The following is a 21,878-nucleotide window of genomic DNA, read 5'->3' on the forward strand; positions in this document are numbered from 1 at the left end:
CCCCAGCGTGTGGTCATAGGGTGAAGAGCCCGGACGATTAGTGGGATTTTAGGTGTGGTGTAAAAATGACGCTGCAACTTTAAAAACGTTGTTGCTTTAAGGATTAACGTACAACCATACTTGGGCTGAGTTTGACACTGGTTCTCTTCAGTAATTAAAATAGCTTTAACACATGATAAGATCAAATGTCAGCTACACTGTGACAGTCGAGGGGCCACACTCAGATATATTTATTCGCTTGTTCTCTTTGTGTGATAAGAGTTTCCATCTGAATTTAACCCCTGTGTGGGGCTGATCTTTCATTTCATTTTATTTCAAGCTCAGATTCTTTGCCTTTGGCACATTTTCTGTGACGAGACTTCAAACCATTCCCACCGTCCTTATTAATCAACATGGTGAAGTGATTCTTCGCAAGGTGATGGGATAGGAAGAGTTTCAGAAAATGAGGCCTTTTGTCTTTATTGGAGAGGTCAGTGCAGACAGGACGGATGGGGGGAAGGCGAGGGGGGAATGACACACAGGAAACGGTGTTGGTCAGACCCAAAGACAGGCGTGGGCAGTGAGGACTCTCACCTTCAGACTCACTGTCTAATCAGTCTGACAGTGAGTCTGAAGACAGAGCAACCCAACACACGTTACTATGTTCATCATCATCATCATTGTTTATTTATATAGCACTTTAAAAACACACAAGGCTGACCAAACTGCTGAACAATAGAAACATAATAGATACCATAAGAATAATAAATACGATACAATAATAAACATAGCGAAAAACAATAAAATACAAGTCAGTCAACCACTGAGTCAAAAGCCAGTGAATAAAAATGCTTTTTCAATCTGGATTTAAAAACCAGCACTGATGTCGATTGCCTAATGTGAAGAGGAAGATTATTCCAAAGCTTAGGAGCCACGATAGAGAACGCTCGGTCTCCTCTCAGTTTCAGCCGTGATTTGGGGACTGAGAGCAACAGCTGCTCAGCTGACCGGAGCGAACGAGTGGGGACATAGGGCTTCAGCAGGTGCCAGACCATTTAAAGATTTAAAAACCAATAAAAGAACTTGAAAATGAATCCTAAATTCAATTGGAAGCCAGTGCAGGGAGGCCAAGAGTGATGTTATCACTAAGCAGGACATTAAATCAAATTAATGAGACACCAAAACAAGAGCTGGAGCCCAAGACAGCCATGAAGTCACAGTGTACACAAATACACAAGAAACACAGAAACCAGCTGGGTGGATGTGGCTCGGGAACCTTCTGTTACCTTGAACGTCGGTGTTTTGAACGCTGGCTGCTCCAGTCTGCTTGTATTTGTCCAAGATTTCCCCTCATATCTTGGTTATGGTTATTTTTTCTTTTATTAAACTGATCACACTCCTGTTCATGAATAGAAAAAAACCCCATCAGTGTATTTTCACTTAAACAAGCAGCTGTTTTTTTTGCATTAAAGTTATATAAAAATGTAACAGTGCAAATTCCTCGCTGACAGTTTAACCAAAAGGCATTTCCAGTGGAAAGTAGCCGACATATCCTCAGCATAACCATGTATAATATCCACAAAACCTGAGAAGGTTGGAGAGAAGGTAGGCGAACTCTGCTGGGATCTGCGTTTAACAAAGTGTCTAAAGACGAAACAAAGAAATCTTTCTGTAAATGTTCAGATGCACAGACTGGACTGAAAAAGAGTGAAAAAGCAGCTAACGTCCAAAAATAAGAAAACTTTGAAAGAACTCCAAAAAACCCTGGAGAACTTTTGCTCAAAAAACAGTTTTGTTTTTTTTTAAATTACAAGGCAATCTGACAAAATGTCATCAAATGAGACTCAAGACTTCTGCAGGTCTCTGCCATGACTCAATTTTTTTTTCTTAACGGCAGAAACAATTGTTCCTTTTTTACTTTGTTTCTATTTTCTCTTCTTGTTTTTATCTGTTGAACAACAAACAACATTCATGCTGATTCACATAATATCCTGTCTCTAATCTCTGGGATTTCCTCGTAGCTCTTTGATGCAAAGAACATCCATCAAACGCTCCAGCTTGTGCTCAACATCATCGTGAACGGTGAAGGTACTCTGACGAGAAAATACTCAGTCGACCTTTTGGTTGATTTGTTAAAGAACCCCAAAATAGCTGATTACCTAACAAGGTATGCAGATAATTCACAGCTCTTTTCCTGAATAGCTGCTTTAAAACTCTGCTGAAAGCCTTTGTCCATTTCCAGGTATCCCCACTTCTCGGCATGTGTGTCTCAAGTGTTAGGACTGCTGCATTGGAAAGACCCAGACCCTGCAGCCAAGGTGAGAGACGACAAATATGATAACCCACACCAGCTGTGCTTAACTCTGTAAGTTCCCAGTATTCCCTGAAACCATCACGTGTGACACAGTTTACATCAGACGTGATGCAGCTGACCTCAACACTGACCTTCTTGTGGTAACAGAGACTTAAAAAAATAATAATAAAGCAACAAAGTGGGTCGCTCTTTGACAGTAAATTCCAGTGCGGTCCGCTCCAATCTCCTCAGGCTGACTCTCTTCTAGGCTCTCCTGACTGTTCCCTTTACATGCTGATGATGTGTCTTGTAAATCTGGATCCCTTTCCAGCAGGACGCTCCTCTTTTTCAGACAGTACCTCAGCTGCTCTCTCTCCTGACAGTCAGCTGTCCACCTCTGCATGGCCAGTCGAGCCAGCGCCGGCATTTGAGGCAGAGCTCGGAGCAGAGCGGGCAGCCAGGCTGAGCACGGAGCAGAGGTTGAAGGTCGCAAACTGACATCCACGTCTTCCAGAGAGCCCAGACCTCCTGCTGCAAACAGACTGCACCAACCGTTGTCTCCCACCAAGCTGTTGTAGGACAGATCCAGTGCACGGAGTGAGGAGAGACAGCCCCGTCTGCACACGGCAGCTGCACAGAGGAAGAGGACCCATTGATAACTGATCACTTTATGCCTGTTCACTTTACTGTTTTGTTCACAATGTTTCTGATGGAGACAAAAATAACACCGAATAGTTTCATTGTTTTGTTTTATACGACAGCTACAGATGCTGGCAGCATGAAATAAATGAAAGAAATATCAATTTCCTTCAGGCTTTACTTGTCTTAATATACATTTATGCAGCCTAATGATCCACTACAGACCAAAAAAGAAAAAGTATAATGTCATTGTGTGTTAGTTACCCAGATGTTGCATGTCATCAGTGGTGAGCTCGCAGCTGCAAAGACGGAGCTCGCTGACGACTGATGGCTGCAGAGCATCCAGCAGGAGCGCCAAGTGACCGCCAACCACTTTACACCAGGAAATATCCACCGTGCGCAGATAGGACACCGCCAGGGCTGATGCATAAACACAAAGTTTTCACCATTTCAGGCTAGAGGGTGGAAGAGGTATTCGGGGAGAATGACTTGAAGGAAAACTTCTATAAATAAACAAGTGTGTGTGTGTGTGTTACCCAGAGCAGTGAAGGACTCGTTGCTCATGTAGCAGCTGTTGAATGGCAGCCTCCTCATTTGTGTCGCAGGGAGGGCGGAGACCAGCAGGTGGACCACACCTCCCACTTCCTTATTGGATGACACATCAAGCTCGGTCAGTGCAGTGAGAGAGGGCAGCACCTGGACTGAAAAACAACGAGTCACTGACTGCACTGTGCCAAGTGTAAAGTGTGGGCATGTGTGCACATGGCTGGGCACCAGTGCACAATACAAGGTCCATAAAGACATGGATGAGTGAGTTTGGTGTAGAAGAACTGGACTAGCCTGCACAGAGTCCTGACCTCAACCTGATAGAACATCTTTGGGATGAATTAGAGCAGCAACTGTGAGCCAGGCCTTCTCCTCCAACGTCAGTGTCTGACACCATAAATGCACCTCTGGAAGAATAGTCAAAAAATTCCCATAAACACACCTAAACCTTGTGGAAAGCTTTCCCAGAAGAGTGGAAGCAGTTATAGCTGCGAAGGGTGGGCTGACTATTATATTATACTATCATACAAAAGTCTGGATTAAGACTGAGATGTGACTCAAGGTCATATTTGTGTTAAAGCAGCCGACTGAATGCTTTTGACAGTATGCAGTACACAGTTATTGTGCTACAGGACAGCTGTGAAACTACAGCCTGTGTCTGTTTGGCTGACTGTACCTGTTTGAACTTTTCCCAGTCATGCACGTCCTGGCCGACCAGCACTCCCTGCAGCTCCTCTGGTCGAAACAGCCTCACCAAATCCTGCTCACACACCAGGAAGAAGCCTCGCTTGAACTCCTGGAACAGATTCTCCACTGATGTGTTGAAGATACCATATTTCTAACATGTTCAGGACTCAGTACAATAACTGAATGAATTTAGACGCAGGAGTCTTCCAGGTCTTTATGTTTAGTTTGGTTTTTTGCTGTGTTATTTACAGAATTACAGATGGATACCATATATTTCTTTTCATCGATAATAAATTATAGTACGGTCTAATAGAGACGTTATTTTTAAAATCAGGCGTCTAAGCAGAACACGTTCCTCAGCAGAAAACATTTTATCAGAAAGTCATTTCAGTGAGAATATTGGAATAAAGAAACCAAGCACTCCACTGTGAAACCACTGACAGTTTTCACATTAGATCACAGCCATTTATCTACAGCGGCTGGTCGGCCATCTGTTAAAACCTCATATGGACAATTCCTGTTGTTCTATAAGATGCTCTCTAATAGGATGTCTTGGATTTATTTATTATTCAGTTATTGCATTCCTGTTATGGCTGTACGCACACAGAATATTGATATGAAGTAAAAATGATTCTCTCGGGTTGCTTCTGGGATAGTGGAAAAACCAATATATTTCTAAAAGTGTGTTTAATGATTGAGCTGCCACCCAAAAATCAAGTTCTTATCTTGACAAAGCTGGATTATTGACCGCTGGTGAAACATCTGTTGTCCTGAAGGATAAGGACAACAGATGTTTCATCTTGATCTATTATATAAAACGGCCAAAACTGTGTTCAAATCCAAACTTTCTGGCTTCTTTTGGTTCCTGCTGAAGTGCTTTGGGTCCCCTCAGTTCATCCTTAGTCTGAGAAAAGTTTTGTTCTCTCTTTAAGGCACATTTCCTTTGAGCTAACTTAAACTCTGATTGGCTGTCCACTATAAACAAAAAGCATGAACAGCAGATCGGTGGAGTTTCTGTGCCCATGAGCAGAGCTGTGTGCCTGTTAGGGATATGTGTTCTTACTGGTATGATAGAGAGCTGAACGTAGGAAAGACAGTAGACTGTTTTCAGGTTGAGATTCATTCACATTTGGTTCTCCGTGCAGCATTTGTTCCGGTGGAATGGTGCATGTTCAACTGAGTTAAAGTAAACTGTAGTAAAATGTGGCCCACTGATGCATTTTCATATTCTTTTTCATTGAAGTCACGTTAGAAGCATTTTCCCTTTTCAGGTGGGTGCCCAGCTGGATGAGGAGAGGAACATTACGGCCCTGGTCCCTCGTCAGCCCCTGGAGGTCCATGAGACCGTGGCAGAGTGCATGATTTACGCCAACCACTGGGTGGCCCGCAAGATCCAGGAAGCTTTCCCCAACCAGGCCCTTCTAAGGTGTCACCCACCACCACAACAGGAGCTATTCAACCAGCTGGTGGACACTGCAAAGGCCAAAGGTTTCACCATTGACACCAGGTAATGTTTTTGACTGTTCAGTATAGAAACTGAGGAAATGCATATTGTAGTCCAACGCACATCATGTTCAGACACACAAGTGTGTGAACCTGAAATGTTTGATAACACGGGGACACACTCAGGTGTCACATGAGCAGTCAGACAAGAAGAAGACATGTTCCTTCAGCTCAGGTTGAGGTTGAAGCCAAATATGCTTCCAAACCAAAGACTACAACATATGATGAAGCATATCTTGCCTTTGGCTTCAGCTTCACAACAGCTGTCGTGGCAAGGTCGGTCTCCCCGACAGAATTAGTTTCCCCTGCGTCGGGAGCACACGCTGGGCTGTCCAAATCACGGACAAACAGGATCCCACATTCTTGATTTTCAGTTCACAAACACTTCTTATAACGACTAACTACTCCTGAAACTTTGGAGGTTTTAGCTCTTTACACAGTAAAGTTACAGGATAAATATAATTATCAGGCAAAATGTCCTTCGTTTGTTAAAATAATCCCGTCTGATACCACGAGAGGACAATAAATATTTCATTTTCTGTTGTAACCCTTAAACTGAATGGTAATGTAACGACACTCAGGTTTCACTTTTTTACAAAACTAAAACATCACTACTTCCACGTCTGACTGTTTGTAATGGAGGCGGCGTAACCTGGATCCACACTCCGTGCCCAGCGAACGCTCGCCACGCAGGGGGAACACATGCTGTCGGCGATGCCGACCTCGGCACAACGCTGATCCTGCCGCAGTTTGTTCCCCGGTTCAAATCCCGGACAAACAGGATCCCACAGCTGTTTATGCTTTTAAACCCGTTTTGCACAGAGAGCAGTGTTGAATATTCTCACACGGGAACAAAACAAACAACTCAAATAATTAAAGATGGTTTGTTTTTCTGTTTTTTAAAAGAGGCAGTGATTTATTTAATTACAACCTGTAATCTATTACAGTTAACTTTTATTTGTTTAACTGTTTACAAAAGGTCTGAGGATCTGAGGCGTGGAATGAACTGCAATGGAGTTTGAAAACAAAATATGAATGTGCGGTTGGAGGATTGTGGGGGGGGGGGTTAAACCAACAGCAGAACCGGTCCCAGGACAAGAGACATGGTGATGCAAGTAGCTTTGTGTCACTGACTGCTGAGATGAGAGGCCTCACTCATCCCTGGTTTCTGGCTCTGTTCCTTCAGGTCCAACAAGGCTTTAGCTGCCTCACTGGACCGAGCTGTGGACCCACAGGACCCCTTGGTGAACAGGTTGTTCAGAATGATGGCCACCACTGCTATGTCACAGGCTCTGTACTTCTCCACTGGTGCTCATCCTCAAGACCAATACTACCATTATGGTACGATACCGCTGCACAGCTTTTATTGGCTGCACTAGAGTTTCAGTGTGACTGTGGGTCAGTCCATCCATCACACGTCTGCACACACTTGTCCAACGTCTGTTGTTTGTGAAGAATTATTCGACTGAGAACTAGAAAGAAGGCTAACGTGCTGATATTTGCTTCGTTGTCGTAGGTCTGGCTCTGGATCGCTACACACACTTTACCTCACCCATCCGTCGGTACGCAGACATTGTCGTGCACCGCCTTCTTACCGCAGCCCTGCACATGCAGAGGGGCGTTGTATCTGGTAAAGCACCAGCCAGTAACAAAGAAGTGGAGGAAATGGCTCACCATGTCAACAGCAAGAACAGGGTCAGGGGTGTTTTATTGTTTGTGTTTTTCAATGATTCACCTCTTACTCTATTAACAGAAGCTGTGCTGACGTCTGTGTTTCATTTGCAGGCAGCACAGGCAGCCCAAATGCGATCCACAGCACTGTTTCAGTGTCTGTTTTTCAGAGAACGAGACCCTCAGACAGACCCGTGCTGTGTGGCTGACGCTGTTGTCTACTCCATTCGAGACAACGGTGTCTTGGTGTTTATCCCAGAGTAAGAACCTTCAGTCCTGTGTTTTGTTCTGCAGTCTTCTTCTTTTCCTTTGTTTAATGGAGCTGTACAGCAGCTCACAGACGGCCAACCACTCGTGTATTTTTAATAGACGAATTCAAAGTTTATGACAATGAATGAATTTGTTGGAAGATGTAATTGCACGCTAATCAATGTATATTTAACAGTATACACGCTAGTTTTATTTTCTCTTAAAAAACCTCAAAATGAGTTTTAAATTGTATAAATTTACTAAACTAATTCCTTAAACATTTATTGTGAGCAGGGAAAATCGGCTAAAACCCCGAATCTTTTCTCTACCAGGCTTTAAATAAGTTAATTGCATTGCTGAAGTTGAGTCTGTGGGGAGGGACGGTGCTTTGGAGCCAGCCTTGTGTTTGTGGCACTTCTACGTTAGCTTAGCTAACCTCTGGAGGTTGCTGCTTGTTTATTGCAAGGAAAGTGTAATTTAATAACATCAGTGTTCTCCATGCTTGTGGTGTTACAGGGATATGCAATATTAACAGTTTATTAAAATGTAACCTGTGGTCATTTTGAGAAGGCTGTAGAATCCATGTAATGATTAAAATCACAGGGCGCAAAGCAGGTTGAGTAATATCACTGAGTAAGTAAGGCTGCCTCTGACCACAGCCATGTTGTTCACAGGTATGGTGTGAGGGGGCCTGTGTATCTGAAGAACAAAGAGGGCCTGGTGGTGGTAGCGGGACAGGACGGCAGCTGTGATTGGCAGGGTGGCACTGTGCGAAAATACCCGGACCGCATTACCACCACCTCCAGCTGTGGCACCTCCACCTTCAAACTGTTTGACCACATCACCGTAAGTCACAGAAAACGCTAATCAATCATTTTAGAAGGTTTCCAGCAATGCAGCGCCTAAAGGCCACGATTCCAAATATATATGCATGAGTGTATATGAATCACAGGTTCATACGACTACTGGATCTTTTGTGGTCCAACATTAAGAGACGTTTTATGATCTTGTTGTGATAAAGTGTTGTGTGGTTGCTGCTTTGTTAGCTAATCTCAAGGTAACAAAACGTCAGTAAGATGAATGAGACGAAAATGATTCCTGAAAATAAATCATTTAAAGTTATTCAGTTTATTGTTTTTAAATATTATATGAAAACAAAAACATAAGTGTGGGGGGGGAGGCTCTCCTCCAAGACAAGAAATGTAATGCTTCCAGTTTGTGGCGTTTCTACACAAACCTTTTTGTAAAGGGAGATAAAAAATGACAGTGGGCGGTAATTGTTTTCACATAAACGCCTTTAAACGCTGCACGGTCGCACTCTCTCTCTCGCACTCGATAAATGATCCATTGTTGCTCTGCACACGTTTGTTACCACAAACGTCGCATGCACTTATGTCATTGTCATGAGACACTCTTGCAAACAAACTCACGGTTTAGTAACACAGTAGAGCAGCGTGTTTACGGGACAGTAACAGTAATCTAATTACCTTTTTTGCAACAGTAATCCCTTACTTTACTCGTTACTTGAAAAAAGTAATCTAATTATGCATTGCTGCCCATCACTGGCGTCAAGTTATATTAAGTTCAGGCATGTTACACACGATGATTGTGAGGAATAAGTGCATGTGATTTAAGCAAAAAGAGCAGGAAACATTACCCTAAGGTTAGCTAACAAAAAGAAACTGAAGTAACGGTGTGTTATTCTCACATCTTTGGCTTTAAGACATGAAAAAGTGACAGAGTACTGCTGCTTCCACTGTTATCAACATCTTTTCTTTCTTTCATGGACTTATCCTGGGGTCATAAATGTCAAAGGGCAAAGGCAATGCTAACAACATAGCTTACTGATGGATGATGATGGATGACACATGTGGCCAAAACAAGATAGAAAGAAACATTAGCCCAAACACAAGTTGTCCACCACAGCATTGACTGCTGTCAAGCTATGATCATATCAAACAAAGAGATGATGATGATATTCAACAAACAAATCAACAAAACAACAACCTCACTGTGACACTTGACCGAGGTCACAGTGTTAATGAATGTTTTTCTCCCCCTCTGCTCCAGTCTCCACGTCGTGTGAATGTTAGAAAGCACAGTAAAGAAAGTTCGTGTACGGATGGATGAACGTTTGTTACATTGGATACGTGTGTGTAACATACGTATCCAATTTATCCTATTTATGAACAAAATTGTGGCACAGTCGGAAACTTCTCCACTCTACACCACTGTCTACTTAGCTGTGACGCTGCGCACAGTGCTGAGAGGACTGCTGTTATATATTACGTCACAAACCTTAAGTGGGCCTGTCTTTGCATAGCATTCCATTAGACTATTTTCAGTAGGTGCCATTACTATGTAGTGATCGAACTGAGGAATACTGTGACTTACGTTCTCTGCTCTCTTCAGGTTCGTATTTCTGTCCACTCTTCAACTTGCCACGCTGACCGTCTAAACCTCGAGGTCATCAGCAACAAGCCTCACCACAGTGCCAAGTCCCAGCAGCCCAGCCCTCAGGGCCGCAGTCAGCTGGTCAAAGAGGTGGTGCGTCAGAATGAAGAGGCGCTGGCTCAGGAGAAGACAGCCCGGCGCCCCAAACTCTCCAAAGAGGAAAGAGAGTTTCGTCAGAGCAAAACTCCCAGTCTGTACTCTATTCTGGAAGAAATCAGAGAGTTGGCTCTGATGGATCTGGAAAGGGCTTCACGCCTCCCGGCAACAACAGCATAGAAACGCTGTAGCCCAGCTTTACCTCCAAGCAGACACTTGTGAGAACTGCACGCTGTGCGCTAACAGAACGGTGATCATTGAAGATCACTCGTGCTGAGTCATCCAGGTCATTCTTGTAGCTCCAGATTGTGTGTGGACAAACCACACGAGTGTGTGAAGTCACAGGAAAGCAAACACAATATTAAGTAAAAACATGTCCCGCCATCTTTTTAGAAACCAGAGTCAAACCGAATCAGTGGATACGTTTTGTAAAAGTTAGTTTTTAAAATCACATCAAGTTAAACTTAGTTGTAAGGAGGATAGGGAACGTGTTAATGCCAGTGAAGTGTCAGCAGTTACTTTGACAAGACCTAGTACTCACTGCAAATGTGGTTCAATCCTGCAGGAAACTAGTCAACTGCAGCAGGTTAAAGAAGTCTGGTAACAAAAGGCTTTTCTCTCAGCACCAGTGATCTCAATATCTCACTGGTGGGATCAATGTCTTGTGTAAATTAAATGTCTTGTGTTATAGAACCATTTTTGGTGAGTTCACACATATTGTACTACCTGTGACCACTTCATACAAAACCCAGCACGAGTATTGTTCTGGAGATGATAAAACGTCCACTCGTCCATTTTCTTCTGCACGTCCTGGAATCTGTCCCAGCTGTCATAGGGTGAGAGGCAGGATACGCCCTGGACAGGTCACCGGACTGATAAAACTTCATGTCACTCATTAGCAGACTTTAAAATAAACCCGTAGAGTAATGAACACACCTGAGGTTGGTTGTGTTGGAAGGGATGTATAAAACTAGGATGTATTTATCTTATAGTTTGTATATCAAGAGCCTGTATAGAAGACACCAACACCAAGGACATTTTTATTGTTTGAACTGGTAAATAATCAGAAGTGTTTTTTGGTTTGTGGATTTTAAGATTGTTTTCTAGAACTACCAACAGAAATATGAACTGTACATAACTATTTCAATATGTGTGCAGTGGCCTGTAATTAAAAATGGTGTTTTCATTAGCGCAGATGGAGCCACTTCATCGTGTTGCGTTTCATGTCCCTGCAGTAGCTTAAGAAAGAACTGTTCATAATTGAACGAGCACTTAATGCTTGGAAGAGGGTGATGGTCAGTTGACAGCTCACATACTACACACACACAGAGGCCTTTTATAGAAACATGTTTGCAACCAAAATTCTGCCAATAGTGAAACTGGAGAAAGAAGATGCATCAGAGCAGGAACTGTGGATCAGTTCAAATATTTTTCTGTAACAGATACCAACACATGGTAAATACGTTTAGGATTTGGACTTTTAAAAATAAGAAAAACATTTATTTCCATTGATTATAAATGTCTTTGCTAACCCAAAGCTGACGTCACAGTAGGAACATGTGCTCAAGATATAAACCACCAGAAATGCACAACATTACTCGAATGAGCAGGCACGAACATTGGGAAACCTTTAAATCTGCTCACTGCCAAAGCTTTTCAGCAGAAACTGCTGCACGTGAACTTTAATCCCCCTCTACACAGTCGTTGCTGAGCTGTTGCTCAGGGCTGAGGCCGGTCTCAGCCTCAGCGGGCTCAGAGTCTTTGGGGGGAAGCGGGCTGGTTTGTTGCGTGGAGGTGTTGTTGGAAGGCTCGAGGTCAGGATCTTCTACAGTTTCATCTCCATCAGTAGAACCTTTGATGACATTTGGTGAGGATGCAGCTGGAGGTTTGTCTCCTAACATGTCAGCAGTCTGAGAGGCTGAAGGGCCTGAAAGGGTTGAGAATTAGAAACAGTGATGGTTTCAGTCAACACAGACACACTCAGTCTACTACGATTTATAAAAGACAGGCAAAGCTGAGATAATGAAAAATGAAACTGTAAACTGCAGGGTTCAAACTCATTGTTCAGGGTCAAATTTAAGCACTTTAAGCACTTTCAAGGTCCATTATCAAGCTTTTCCAGCACATTACCAAAAAAACAGTTTGCATGTTCCACTTTGCATCACCTCAGTAAGACCATGTAAAAATTAAAACAAATCGTCTTAGGTTGACTTAAATGTTCTTTGTTCCTCTTTTGTTAAAACAGAGAAAAATGCACCACACAAAAATACTGAAAAAGGAAATGGTTGTCTTATATGCATATAGTGCACAAACTCAAAAAACTCATTTCTCTCAAAAATGCAGATGTGCAAATGTGAACAAATCAACTTGTTAGAGATGCTCATCTCCACTTGGAAAAAACAACCACACAAAAGAAGAAATCTGCACAAATGAACAAGTCTGCTCATCAGATATTGATGCTTCTTTCCTACGTGACACAACAACAGGAGACAGATGTTTGGTACTTTAACTAGTTAAGCACCCACACCACCAAAAATGGGGGAAAAGAGAGGAGATCACATTTAATCGGTTATAACACGAGGTCAGAAATATAAGTGCAGACATGAGTGTCCACAGAAGCCTCTGAATCTCAGCTGTAAACCATTTCTACAAACACCAAACAGTTAAAAGAGCAGTTACATCACCATGAATCTGTGGACAGGTAACATCCATATTTTGATTTATGATTTTCTGGAGTTAAATGTGACCCAAAGTATATTTTATAGCATATAAGCTATAAAATACTTTTAAAAATTAGGTGAGGGAAATAATCATTTTTTTCTATGTTTGAGTCCCAGTAACTTTGACATAGTAACATCTGCAGTAATATTTACCCCTCTGATGACAGCTCACAAGCGTTAGCTTTATTTTGATACCAAGACTGTTTACACAGAGTTTGTAATTGCAGAGAAATACTCCATTTATTTTGGCCTCTTCATTTTCGAGCAGGAAGCTCAGAAAAGCCCTGGGGGCCTAACAGGTCAAAGTTCATTCCCAATAAAACTAACTGTGAGATGTTTGACTACATTGCTCTCTGGATTATTGTTACAGTCCTAAATGATCAGCTTTAAAGTGTTTGTGCTAATAACACCATGTACAGTAAGACAGGCATGGAGAACAGCACTGACGGGAGGCTTTGAACAGATGACACACTCAGTTCAATTCAACATATAAGACTTTAAAAACGCACAAACATCGACCTAAAATCTATTTATTCAGTCCATCACCTGTCATAGAATTATGTCAAATAATAATGTATTGTTCATCTCCCTTAAATAAATAGGCAGCCTTAAAGTATGAAACATTCATTCATTAAAACACTAAAATGTGTCTGTCGTCTCCGTGGCTGATAGAGCCTCACAGGCATCAATGTGAGCTTAAAGCCATTTATAATTTTTAAATGGTTTAATGTGTCGGTGCTCACGATAAACACATTTTGAATGAAAGCCAGGGAACTTCAGCAGCACAAGAAATGGCTTCTTTGTGCCCACATGCATCAGTCCCTCTTTTTACCAGTTTTTCTTTAAGGCTTAAGTTGGCTAGTTAAGTGTCGGACTAACGATTAAAGCTTTCACTTGAGTGAAGTCACTAATATTACTGCTACTGCTAAGTAATGTTAGCCAAGTTTAAAGCACACTGCATAAATCACCATGCCATAACTAACTGCTGTGCTAGCACTGCCGTACTCTATCACACTCAGTGCATTTCAATCATTTCTCCAGCAAGTTTGATAGCTAGCAAAATAATAATCATAGTTTTAAACATTAGCCTGTGTTATGTACACATACTCGAAATTATTTACTGTCATGTGACTCAAGAGTACAAATTCCTTCAGTGTCGTTTTCCATCGAACACTCATTAAAACAGCACGAACCCTGAAACTGCTTATTAAAATAATATGTATGTAAATAATAGTATGTTGCATTATAAAAAATTAAGCTTTTGACTGCCCTCCAGAGTTCACGTTAACTTCAGATCTCTGGAAGCTACACTACCCGAATGATGTCAGCTGTTTAGTTTCTATACTGGACAGAAAAAAAAAAGAGGGGGGGGGGTGGATTGGCTCCTCTTAAGGAGGACTAATGACTAAAATGTGAAAGTTTAAAGTCGATGAGTAAATCATGCTCGGGTAATACAATGGAAACGGTCTCATATCACCATCTAGTGTTATAAACTGTAAACACATTTTTATGGGTGAAGGCTCATAATAGAGACCGATCAACAGGTCATTTTCTTTTCTATGGGTCTCATTTAAATCACATTACATCATTTCTGCGGTAAATGAGGACCCTGAAGAACGATTTAATGTCACTGTTAAAGATTTGTAGACAATAGATCGCAGACAGCTGGCTCCGCTTTAACTAAAGAGGAAGTAAAAACAGTTTGGATCACAAGTGTAAGGCAAAAACAAAAATACTACGCCTAATTGAAGCTGACATCAGACAGGCAGTAAAGAAATCAATGTTTTCTACATGCTTTGCCTCTTATTACCAAACTCCACACTAATGTGAGGAATCTCTGGTGGTTTGGACGAACTGTGCAATACGGGAACTCGTCACTCGACCTTCAGGGTTTCTGGTGGATATATACACTAGATCCACTTCACTATATTGTAAGGAGTATTCACTCACCACCCATCATCCAAATCATTGAATTCAGGTGATCCAGTAACTTCCACAGCTGTATAGAATCAAGCACCTAGGCATGCAGACTGCTGCTACTAAGTGGAAGTGTTTGGGAACGACAGCAACTCAGCCATCAAGTGGTGGATCACGTAAAATCCCAGAGTGGGGGTCAGTGGATACTGAGGCGCACAGAGGTTGCTAATTTTCTGTGGAGTCCATCGCTCCAAACTTCACGTGGTCTCCAGATTAGCTAAAGAACAGTGCACAGAGAGCTTCGTGGAATCCATTTCCATGGCCGAGCAGCTGTAGTCCAAGCCTTACATCACAGAGTGCAACGCAAAGCAATGGGACACAGCGGTGTAAAGCACGCCGCCACTGGACTCTAGAACAGGAGAGATGCAGTCTATGGAGCGACGGATCACAGTTCTCAATCTGGAAAGCCGATAGACAAGTCAACTTAGCAGTTGCCAGGACAACAGAGCTCCAGGTTTGGTGGCAGGGGGATTTCGGTGCGGGGTTGTTTTTCAGAAGTTGGGCTCAGTCTCTTCGTTCCAGTGAAAGGAACTCTTAATGCTTCAGCATGCAAAGACATTTTGGCTCCCGACTTTAAGGGAACAGTTTGGGGATGGCTTCTTCCTGTTCCAGCATGACTGGGCACCAGTGCACAAAGCAAGGTCCACAAAGACATGAACTCTGGCATGGGAGTCCTGACCAGAACACCACTGGGATGAATGAGAGCAGAGATTTGGAGCCAGGCCTTCAACATCAGTGTCTGACCTTACAAATGGTCATAAACTCCCATAAACACTCCCAGAAGAGTTGAAGCTGATATAGCTGCACAGGCGGACGTCGTGAATGGGATGTCACTCGAGTTCATATGAGTGTGGGGGCAGATGAGCAAACACTTTTGGCAATATACTGTACATTCAATGTTTTGCTTTTTGTATTTTCATATAAAGTTAATACACCAATGAAGCTAGATGATCCTTATGAACCTTCGCTGGATGTTTTGTAGCAGAATCATTAATTATTTCTGTTATATTGTGTCCCAGCTGTATGATACATTTTTGCCATTCTTACCAATTTGCTGCTGGCGTGCGCGCCTCTTTTCCAGGGCCCGCTGTCTGTTCAGCTCAATACGTTTCTGCTGCTCTTCGGTCAGAGAGGGAGTAGGTGGGGGAGCGAGGGCTTCGGCAATCTGCCCTTGGGGAGCATTAATAAAACTCTCTCTGCTGAACAGATCAGGATCCCCAAATGTTTCCAGTTCACGTTGTACCTCTTCGTCACCAGCACCTGAACACAATTTCAAGCAGTGCTGATAATTAAGTCCTGTGGAATATGGCAAGTATTTCCTATGTGCACCTGCAGGTGTGAATCCACCGTAGGGCTGTTCGATACAACGATATATACAAAAACGTCTATTTCATTTTACGCTATCGTTTGTTTCGTGGTGTCGCAAAATAAACTGTTTACGGCAATATTTCTTCATGGTTCTGATGTCACTGTAGTAAAGTTCTCTCTTTCTCTTATATATAACCACACTACGGACGGACAAGCGCCTGTTTTTATGCGTTGTCGTTAGCAACAACGACGGTAAAACCATCGCGTGTCCGCTTGTTTATGTTCCACATAAACCTTTCAGAATAAAGCTCAAGATCCTGTTGAGGCTTTTCAAAATAAACGGAATCACGTGAAAGAGCAGAGTGTTTACGGATGAGAAGTAAAACAGAGCCGCCAGGTGCTAAAAAATAAACCTTAGACTCAAACGTTAGAACAGGCTTTCCCCCGCAGCACGCCGTGTAATAAATACTCACAAAGAAAACGGCGCCGTTACAACTTCTGTCTAAAAATGTGTCGTTTCATGCATCGGTTAAAACACTCGACTCCAGCTACATGACGCGCAGCTGGAAACACTTCACGCAAGTCGAGATTCACAGAATTGACAGAAAATGTTACATTTCTGTGATTTATATCGTTATCGGACGATAGAATTCTTATATCGGGAGATGAGACTTTGGTCATATCGCACAGCCCTAGTCCACCGTATCCCCATCAGTAATGATTTTTCTTCTTACCATCTGTACTTGTAAAATCTTCATGTGTCAGGGGCATGTCCAGTCGTATTCGTTTAAGACATGTCTATAGAAGAATGAGTAAAAAATTACAAATTCTGAACATTAGGAATCCCACACGCTTGCAGGAAATATTCTACTGCTTCCTCTCACCTGCACTTCCTTTTTGCTGCCGAGCCTTTCCACTTTGTCAATAAAATCTTCAAATTGCAATTTGGGGTACAACCTGTGGGCCCAGTTCTCCATCTTCTGCATCAGCAGCCGCAGGTCTGCAGCCTAATGGGGCAAACATCAAAAACAGCGAGTAGTGATATGAAAGAGGGCTGTGTGTGATAGGACGCTTCTTCTTCCCACTAAAAAATGACTTCCAGTCATTGGAACAAAAGACATCTTAATTTGGTAAACCAACCTCTGGTTCCCCTCACTCATTTTTGACCACGACAGAAAGGGCAACTTTTGACCTTTTAGTCTCAAACCAAATTTAGGACATCTAATTAAAAGCTGACAGGCCAAACAGATTTAGCTCAAAAACCAATGTTCATTCACATCTGGTAATTGGTGGGACAGATGTTATCATATCCTACCTCGTGTCCTTTGCCTTTGAACTGGATATTGTCAAAGAGAGTGCCCAGAGCTGGAAGCCCTCGATCTGATATCAGCCTGGGAAAAAATATTAAGACTAAGTTAAACCATTAATGGATTACAAGCAGGGTTAGCAGCACATCCAGGCGTATTTGGCTTATCCAATTCAGGATCGTGGATGGCTGAAGCCCATCCCAGCAGCCAGGTCGCCAGCCTGTCACAGGGCCAACACAGACAGACCCTCTGAATGGAAATGTCAGTGCCTTCAGATGTACCATGTTCAGAAGGCAGTAGCTTGTTGGGGGGGGGGGGGGGGGGGGGGGGGGGGGGGGTAGGGTGTTTGGTTTTCAGGGTGCCCACAACCTTTCTTTTCCTACCTGTTTGTACATAAGGCAGTATAATGAGAAATAGTCAAATTTCTCCATCTAAAAATAAAAAATTGCTATATATATATATATATATATATATATATATATATATATATAGCAAAGTTGCAATTAATTTGAATATTTTATCAAATGAAAATCTATGTTTTTCTTTAATACAGCTTGCAAGTTTTATCCTAAGTATAATCGACGTTCTTACTTAAAAGCTTATTTAACATCCTTTGATTTAGTATAACTTAGTTCTGTCCAGGAACATTGTGAACAGAACAGTAACAGAGGAGTGCCACTGGGACACCCACTGGGAGACTACTGGGAACGAGCCTGACTTATGGTTGGCAATACTAACCAGGTTCACACTATAGGTGTACAGAGACTGGAAACATCTTTCTCACACACATCCAGGGATGTCTCCAACGCTCTGACAATTTTCAGTCTGGGAATTTTGCCCATCCAAATGATGAAAACAACAATGGTATTAGAGTCTTTCTTCTTTAAATGACTGGCAGAGTGAAGCTGCACCATCATCACACAGATGCAGTCATTTGTACCCGCCGCTAAAGCGTAAGAAGACGCTGCAGTACTCTGCGAAACGACAGGTGTCGCCACTCAGATAATATCACATCACTTTTTTTGTGCAAAGTTCTTTCCACAAACTTACGTTTTCAAACATTTGCAACAACTCTGTGTGTCAGTGTGTCTCTGAGCCTCTGTGCACGATTATTAGTGAAACGGTGATAAAAACCAGTGCAGTCACAGACTCGTGTTCAACCTGGCTGCAACACTGACAGTCTGCACACGTCAATCAATGATTTTGGCCTCCTTGTGTCCCAGCTCACACAAGATGACATCAAATTCCTATTTAAATGCGCATTTTAATGCATTTCAACCCTCTGTCGTGATATAAATGTCTTTGCTACCTGTGGGAGTCCAGCTTGGGTTGGGGTCTCTTCACGCCTCTCCTTTTAGCAGTAGGGACATCAGCCAGCTGTGATACCTCACCTTCATCTCCTGCATTGAAAACACATGACAACAGGATGTGTTTCTAACTCATTCTGTTGGCAGCGTGGCAAACTTCAAGCTTATCTTTAAATCCAGACAAATTATAGACTGGAGGTTACAGAAGAAATGTGCTGGTTTGAACAGTATCTGATAGGTTTCATTTGCTCACGCAAACAAAAACATGTGTGTTGTTATTGTTAGAAACATCCAGTCTCAGAGAGATGCTGAAAAACCAGTTCATGCATTTGTTAATTCTAGGCTGAACTAACAAATTCATTATTATCAAGCTGTTCCAAAAAGCTTTGTGGAAGGACTATGAGAGGTTGTATTTCTCCCACATTAGCCTTTTTTCCTGAATCTTATTTTTCTATGATTCTTCATTAAATCATGAATTTAAAATACAAAGTTCTGAATCATCACATCTTAAAGACCTCATAGTAATCCTGTAAGAGCACAGCAGCATCTACCATCTGCAAAAGGGTCTCCTTCCTCCTGGCCTCCCCGGCCTGGGGAGTGTGGTGGTGGGAGTGGGGGGAAAGCTTCATCCTCTATGCCGTCATAGTCAGGAATGTCCTGCGGGCTATTTTCCTGTGGGTCAACCATGGTGAGTCGGTCCTGGAGACAAAGTAAAAGACGTGTGAGCCCCAGTCGTCAACAGCATCAGCATTAAGTTACATGAATTTAACTGCAAGTTGAAAAAATGACATTTATTTCTGTAAGAGTAATTCTTTACTGTGTTACAACATCAACATGAAAACCTAAAAAAAACTGGCATTTACTTTTTTCTTTTTTTACATCAACAGGAGGAGCTGTACAGACACTCATCCCACCTGGAATTATACCCCAAATTCAGAAATGTACTATTATGATACATTAATGGTCCATTATGTTTGTTTCACAGTTATATACATAATACAATTTATAGATTTGTATATATTTACATTCTATCAGGGATGAACTGGTTGTGAACCTTTGGGCTGATAATGACATTTAAAAGTTACAATTTGGATGAATTATTACTGCGATACTTCTTTTGGACTCTGTAGTACCACAGAAATATCATTAAAGTAACAGGTTTGTTTTAAAGTCTTTCAGCTGTTCCGTAAGCATCATCGTCATCATCATTTATATAGCACTTTAAAAACACACCTGGCAGACCGAAGTGCTGCACAATACAAATGTAGTAATAAAATAGCAAAAAACAAACATAGCAATAAAGTAAACTCTTGAGCCAAAATGATGTGACACAACTAGGGCTGCCACAAACGATTATTTTGATAGTCGACTAGTCACCGATTATTTATGCGATTAGTCGACTAATCAGATCATCATCCACTGGACGTAAAACTACAGCTTATTGCACCATGCAGCATATGCTCTTATATAACTATCATTAGCTTACAGCTTTAAGCTTTTAAGGTGCTAACTAAAAATAAAGACAAGATGATAGTTTATTCAATTTTAATGAAATTTGCAGATTGTTTCGGTGAAGTTTAATAAACTCCTTGCTATCTAAAATATAACAGGACACCAGAGTATATTCTCCAGCATCTCACACTTCTGATAATCAGCTGTCTGCTTGACGTTTATTCAGCTGTGTAAAAACTATAACTTTAATCTCAGACAAACCGATTTACTCAGGAACAAATAAAATACTAAAAAAAAAAAAAGCCAAACAACAACATTTTTAATTTATCTAAGTGACTCATATATATTTAACCTGAGTAGCGAAAGACGGCGGTGGGTTTGAAAACAATTTGCCTGGAGTCCGGTGTTCTCACCGTGCTAGTGACCTAGCCCCCGGCTAGCTATTGAGCTAGTGGGTAACAGATGACTCTGAAAACGTCGGAGCGCTTTTGAAAATATGTGGTGTCCTGATAAACTGAGCCGATATTTGAGGTTTACACAGCTACATTCTCAGCTGAAAATATGTTAAACGTTTATTTTGTGACCCAGAAAGAATAATAAGAGTAATATTAAAACTAACTAGCTGCCGCCATTGTTGTAAACTGAGCTGGGCCGCGCTATGAATTCTGGGACACAGCTGCTTCTTCTTCTTCTTCTTCTTCTTCTTCTTCTTCGGGGTTTAACGGCAGCTGGCATCCTTGTACATGCAGTGCTGCCATCTTCTGTTTCAGTCCGTTATTACACTCTTAAATCCTGCTACTTATTCCTGCGTCTTTTGGGATCTTACAAAGCTTCAAACGACGCGTCGACTATTAAATCAGTCATCGACGATTTTGATAGTCGACGTAATCGTGACTAGTCGACAAATCGTGGCAGCCCTAGACACAACACAGACACAAAAGGAAATCTTCTACATTGTTTTGCTGTTCACACAAGTTCTAATGCTACCCTTTGTTTCTGGAAGGAGACGATTTTCTGTCCAGTATTAAAGTTCAAAGAACAGGGTATCCGTCTCCAGTGGGCTGCTAAACAAGTTTACCAGAAAAATCAGACCCACGGTCATGTTGTGTCACTTTGTCATTCCCTGTTATTGCTGCTGACTAATCACTCAAACTGACAGACTTTGGATATAAAACAAACAATTTAAACATTTAGAAGTTAAACATCTTCTCGGATTCCTTTTGCTGCACATGTCTATGTATGTATTTGCTGTACAGTGTCATTTGTTTGGAACATTAATCTTGATGTATACATAAACATTTGATTTAAAAAACGTGTTTAAAAATGAACACTGACACAATTAAACACAACACTGGTGCACGGTGACTGCAAACAGAAGCAGCTGCTTGTATCCTCCTGTGGATGCAAACCAGCAAGAACTCATCAGATCTCTGTCACTTACCATTAATGAAGTTTGGCTTTTATTAATAAACAGAGAGCACGGATATCTATGGAAGAAATATAGTATCATCAGAATTCAAGTATTTTTAGACATTGAATTTATGACACTGAATTTTTATCCTCCAAATTTCCCTGCAAAAATATTCACCTGCAAAAATTCACCTGCAAAAATTCACCTGAAAAAAATTCACCTGCAAAAATTCACCTGAAAAAAATTCACCTGAAAAAATTCAACTGCAAAAGTGATGAA

At 41.8% G+C, this 21,878-nt stretch overlaps 4 protein-coding genes across 5 annotated transcripts; 1 reads left to right on the forward strand and 3 right to left on the reverse strand.

Moving 5' to 3' along the window:
- Positions 1-641: 641 nt before the first annotated feature.
- LOC146566814 (leucine-rich repeat-containing protein 31-like) lies at positions 642-3,675 on the reverse strand. Its single transcript, XM_085285818.1, has 4 exons — positions 3,672-3,675; positions 3,448-3,612; positions 3,176-3,331; positions 642-2,902 (listed from the first exon to the last, which is right to left on the reverse strand). Exons 1-4 carry the CDS (start codon positions 3,673-3,675, stop codon positions 2,445-2,447), a joined length of 783 nt encoding a protein of 260 aa, XP_085141944.1. The 3' UTR covers positions 642-2,444.
- A 1,186-nt stretch (positions 3,676-4,861) lies between these two features.
- Positions 4,862-11,178, forward strand: LOC146566815 (DIS3-like exonuclease 1). 2 transcript variants are annotated; one of them, XM_085286393.1, is made up of 6 exons: positions 4,863-5,651; positions 6,834-6,988; positions 7,164-7,342; positions 7,433-7,578; positions 8,242-8,413; positions 9,980-11,178. In XM_085286393.1, the coding sequence occupies exons 1-6, from the start codon at positions 5,503-5,505 to the stop codon at positions 10,295-10,297; spliced, it is 1,119 nt and encodes a 372-aa protein (XP_085142519.1). In that variant the 5' UTR covers positions 4,863-5,502; the 3' UTR covers positions 10,298-11,178. The 2 variants fall into 2 exon arrangements, with proteins under 2 accessions (XP_085142518.1, XP_085142519.1); XM_085286392.1 differs by having other exon boundaries at positions 4,862-5,651; positions 7,164-7,578.
- A 3,071-nt stretch (positions 11,179-14,249) lies between these two features.
- On the reverse strand, positions 14,250-17,713 carry LOC146566816 (TIMELESS-interacting protein-like). The gene is made up of 4 exons (XM_085285819.1): positions 17,676-17,713; positions 17,438-17,513; positions 17,007-17,129; positions 14,250-16,920 (listed from the first exon to the last, which is right to left on the reverse strand). Exons 1-4 carry the CDS (start codon positions 17,711-17,713, stop codon positions 16,834-16,836), a joined length of 324 nt encoding a protein of 107 aa, XP_085141945.1. The 3' UTR covers positions 14,250-16,833.
- Positions 17,714-18,042: 329 nt separating this feature from the next.
- On the reverse strand, positions 18,043-20,825 carry LOC146566817 (TIMELESS-interacting protein-like). The gene is made up of 3 exons (XM_085286445.1): positions 20,808-20,825; positions 19,288-19,435; positions 18,043-18,829 (listed from the first exon to the last, which is right to left on the reverse strand). The coding sequence occupies exons 2-3, from the start codon at positions 19,421-19,423 to the stop codon at positions 18,735-18,737; spliced, it is 231 nt and encodes a 76-aa protein (XP_085142571.1). The 5' UTR covers positions 19,424-19,435; positions 20,808-20,825; the 3' UTR covers positions 18,043-18,734.
- Positions 20,826-21,878: the final 1,053 nt, after the last annotated feature.

This window comes from Mchenga conophoros, linkage group LG9 (assembly GCF_057382185.1).
Source record: "Mchenga conophoros isolate Kocher_MC1m ecotype Shallow Benthic linkage group LG9, M_conophoros_male_GT1.1, whole genome shotgun sequence".
Lineage (NCBI taxonomy): Eukaryota > Metazoa > Chordata > Actinopteri > Cichliformes > Cichlidae > Mchenga > Mchenga conophoros.

Coding starts and splice junctions, on each gene's coding strand:
- LOC146566814 (XM_085285818.1), bottom strand. Junction 3,332..3,447: donor CGAGTCCTTCACTGCTCTGG/GTAACACACACA, acceptor TTTATGCATCAG/CCCTGGCGGTGTCCTATCTG. Junction 2,903..3,175: donor TGATGACATGCAACATCTGG/GTAACTAACACA, acceptor TCCTCTGTGCAG/CTGCCGTGTGCAGACGGGGC.
- LOC146566815 (XM_085286392.1), top strand. CDS start 5,503: ATGATTTACGCCAACCACTGGGTGGCCCGCAAGATCCAGGAAGCTTTC. Junction 5,652..6,833: donor GGTTTCACCATTGACACCAG/GTAATGTTTTTG, acceptor CTGTTCCTTCAG/GTCCAACAAGGCTTTAGCTG. Junction 6,989..7,163: donor AGACCAATACTACCATTATG/GTACGATACCGC, acceptor TCGTTGTCGTAG/GTCTGGCTCTGGATCGCTAC.
- LOC146566816 (XM_085285819.1), bottom strand. CDS start 17,713: ATGGTACATCTGAAGGCACTGACATTTCCATTCAGAGG. Junction 17,514..17,675: donor CTGACATTTCCATTCAGAGG/GTCTGTCTGTGT, acceptor ATTTTTTCCCAG/GCTGATATCAGATCGAGGGC. Junction 16,921..17,006: donor GCAGCAAAAAGGAAGTGCAG/GTGAGAGGAAGC, acceptor ATTCTTCTATAG/ACATGTCTTAAACGAATACG.
- LOC146566817 (XM_085286445.1), bottom strand. CDS start 19,423: ATGGTTGACCCACAGGAAAATAGCCCGCAGGACATTCCTGACTATGAC. Junction 18,830..19,287: donor AGGAGACCCTTTTGCAGATG/GTAGATGCTGCT, acceptor TTTTCAATGCAG/GAGATGAAGGTGAGGTATCA.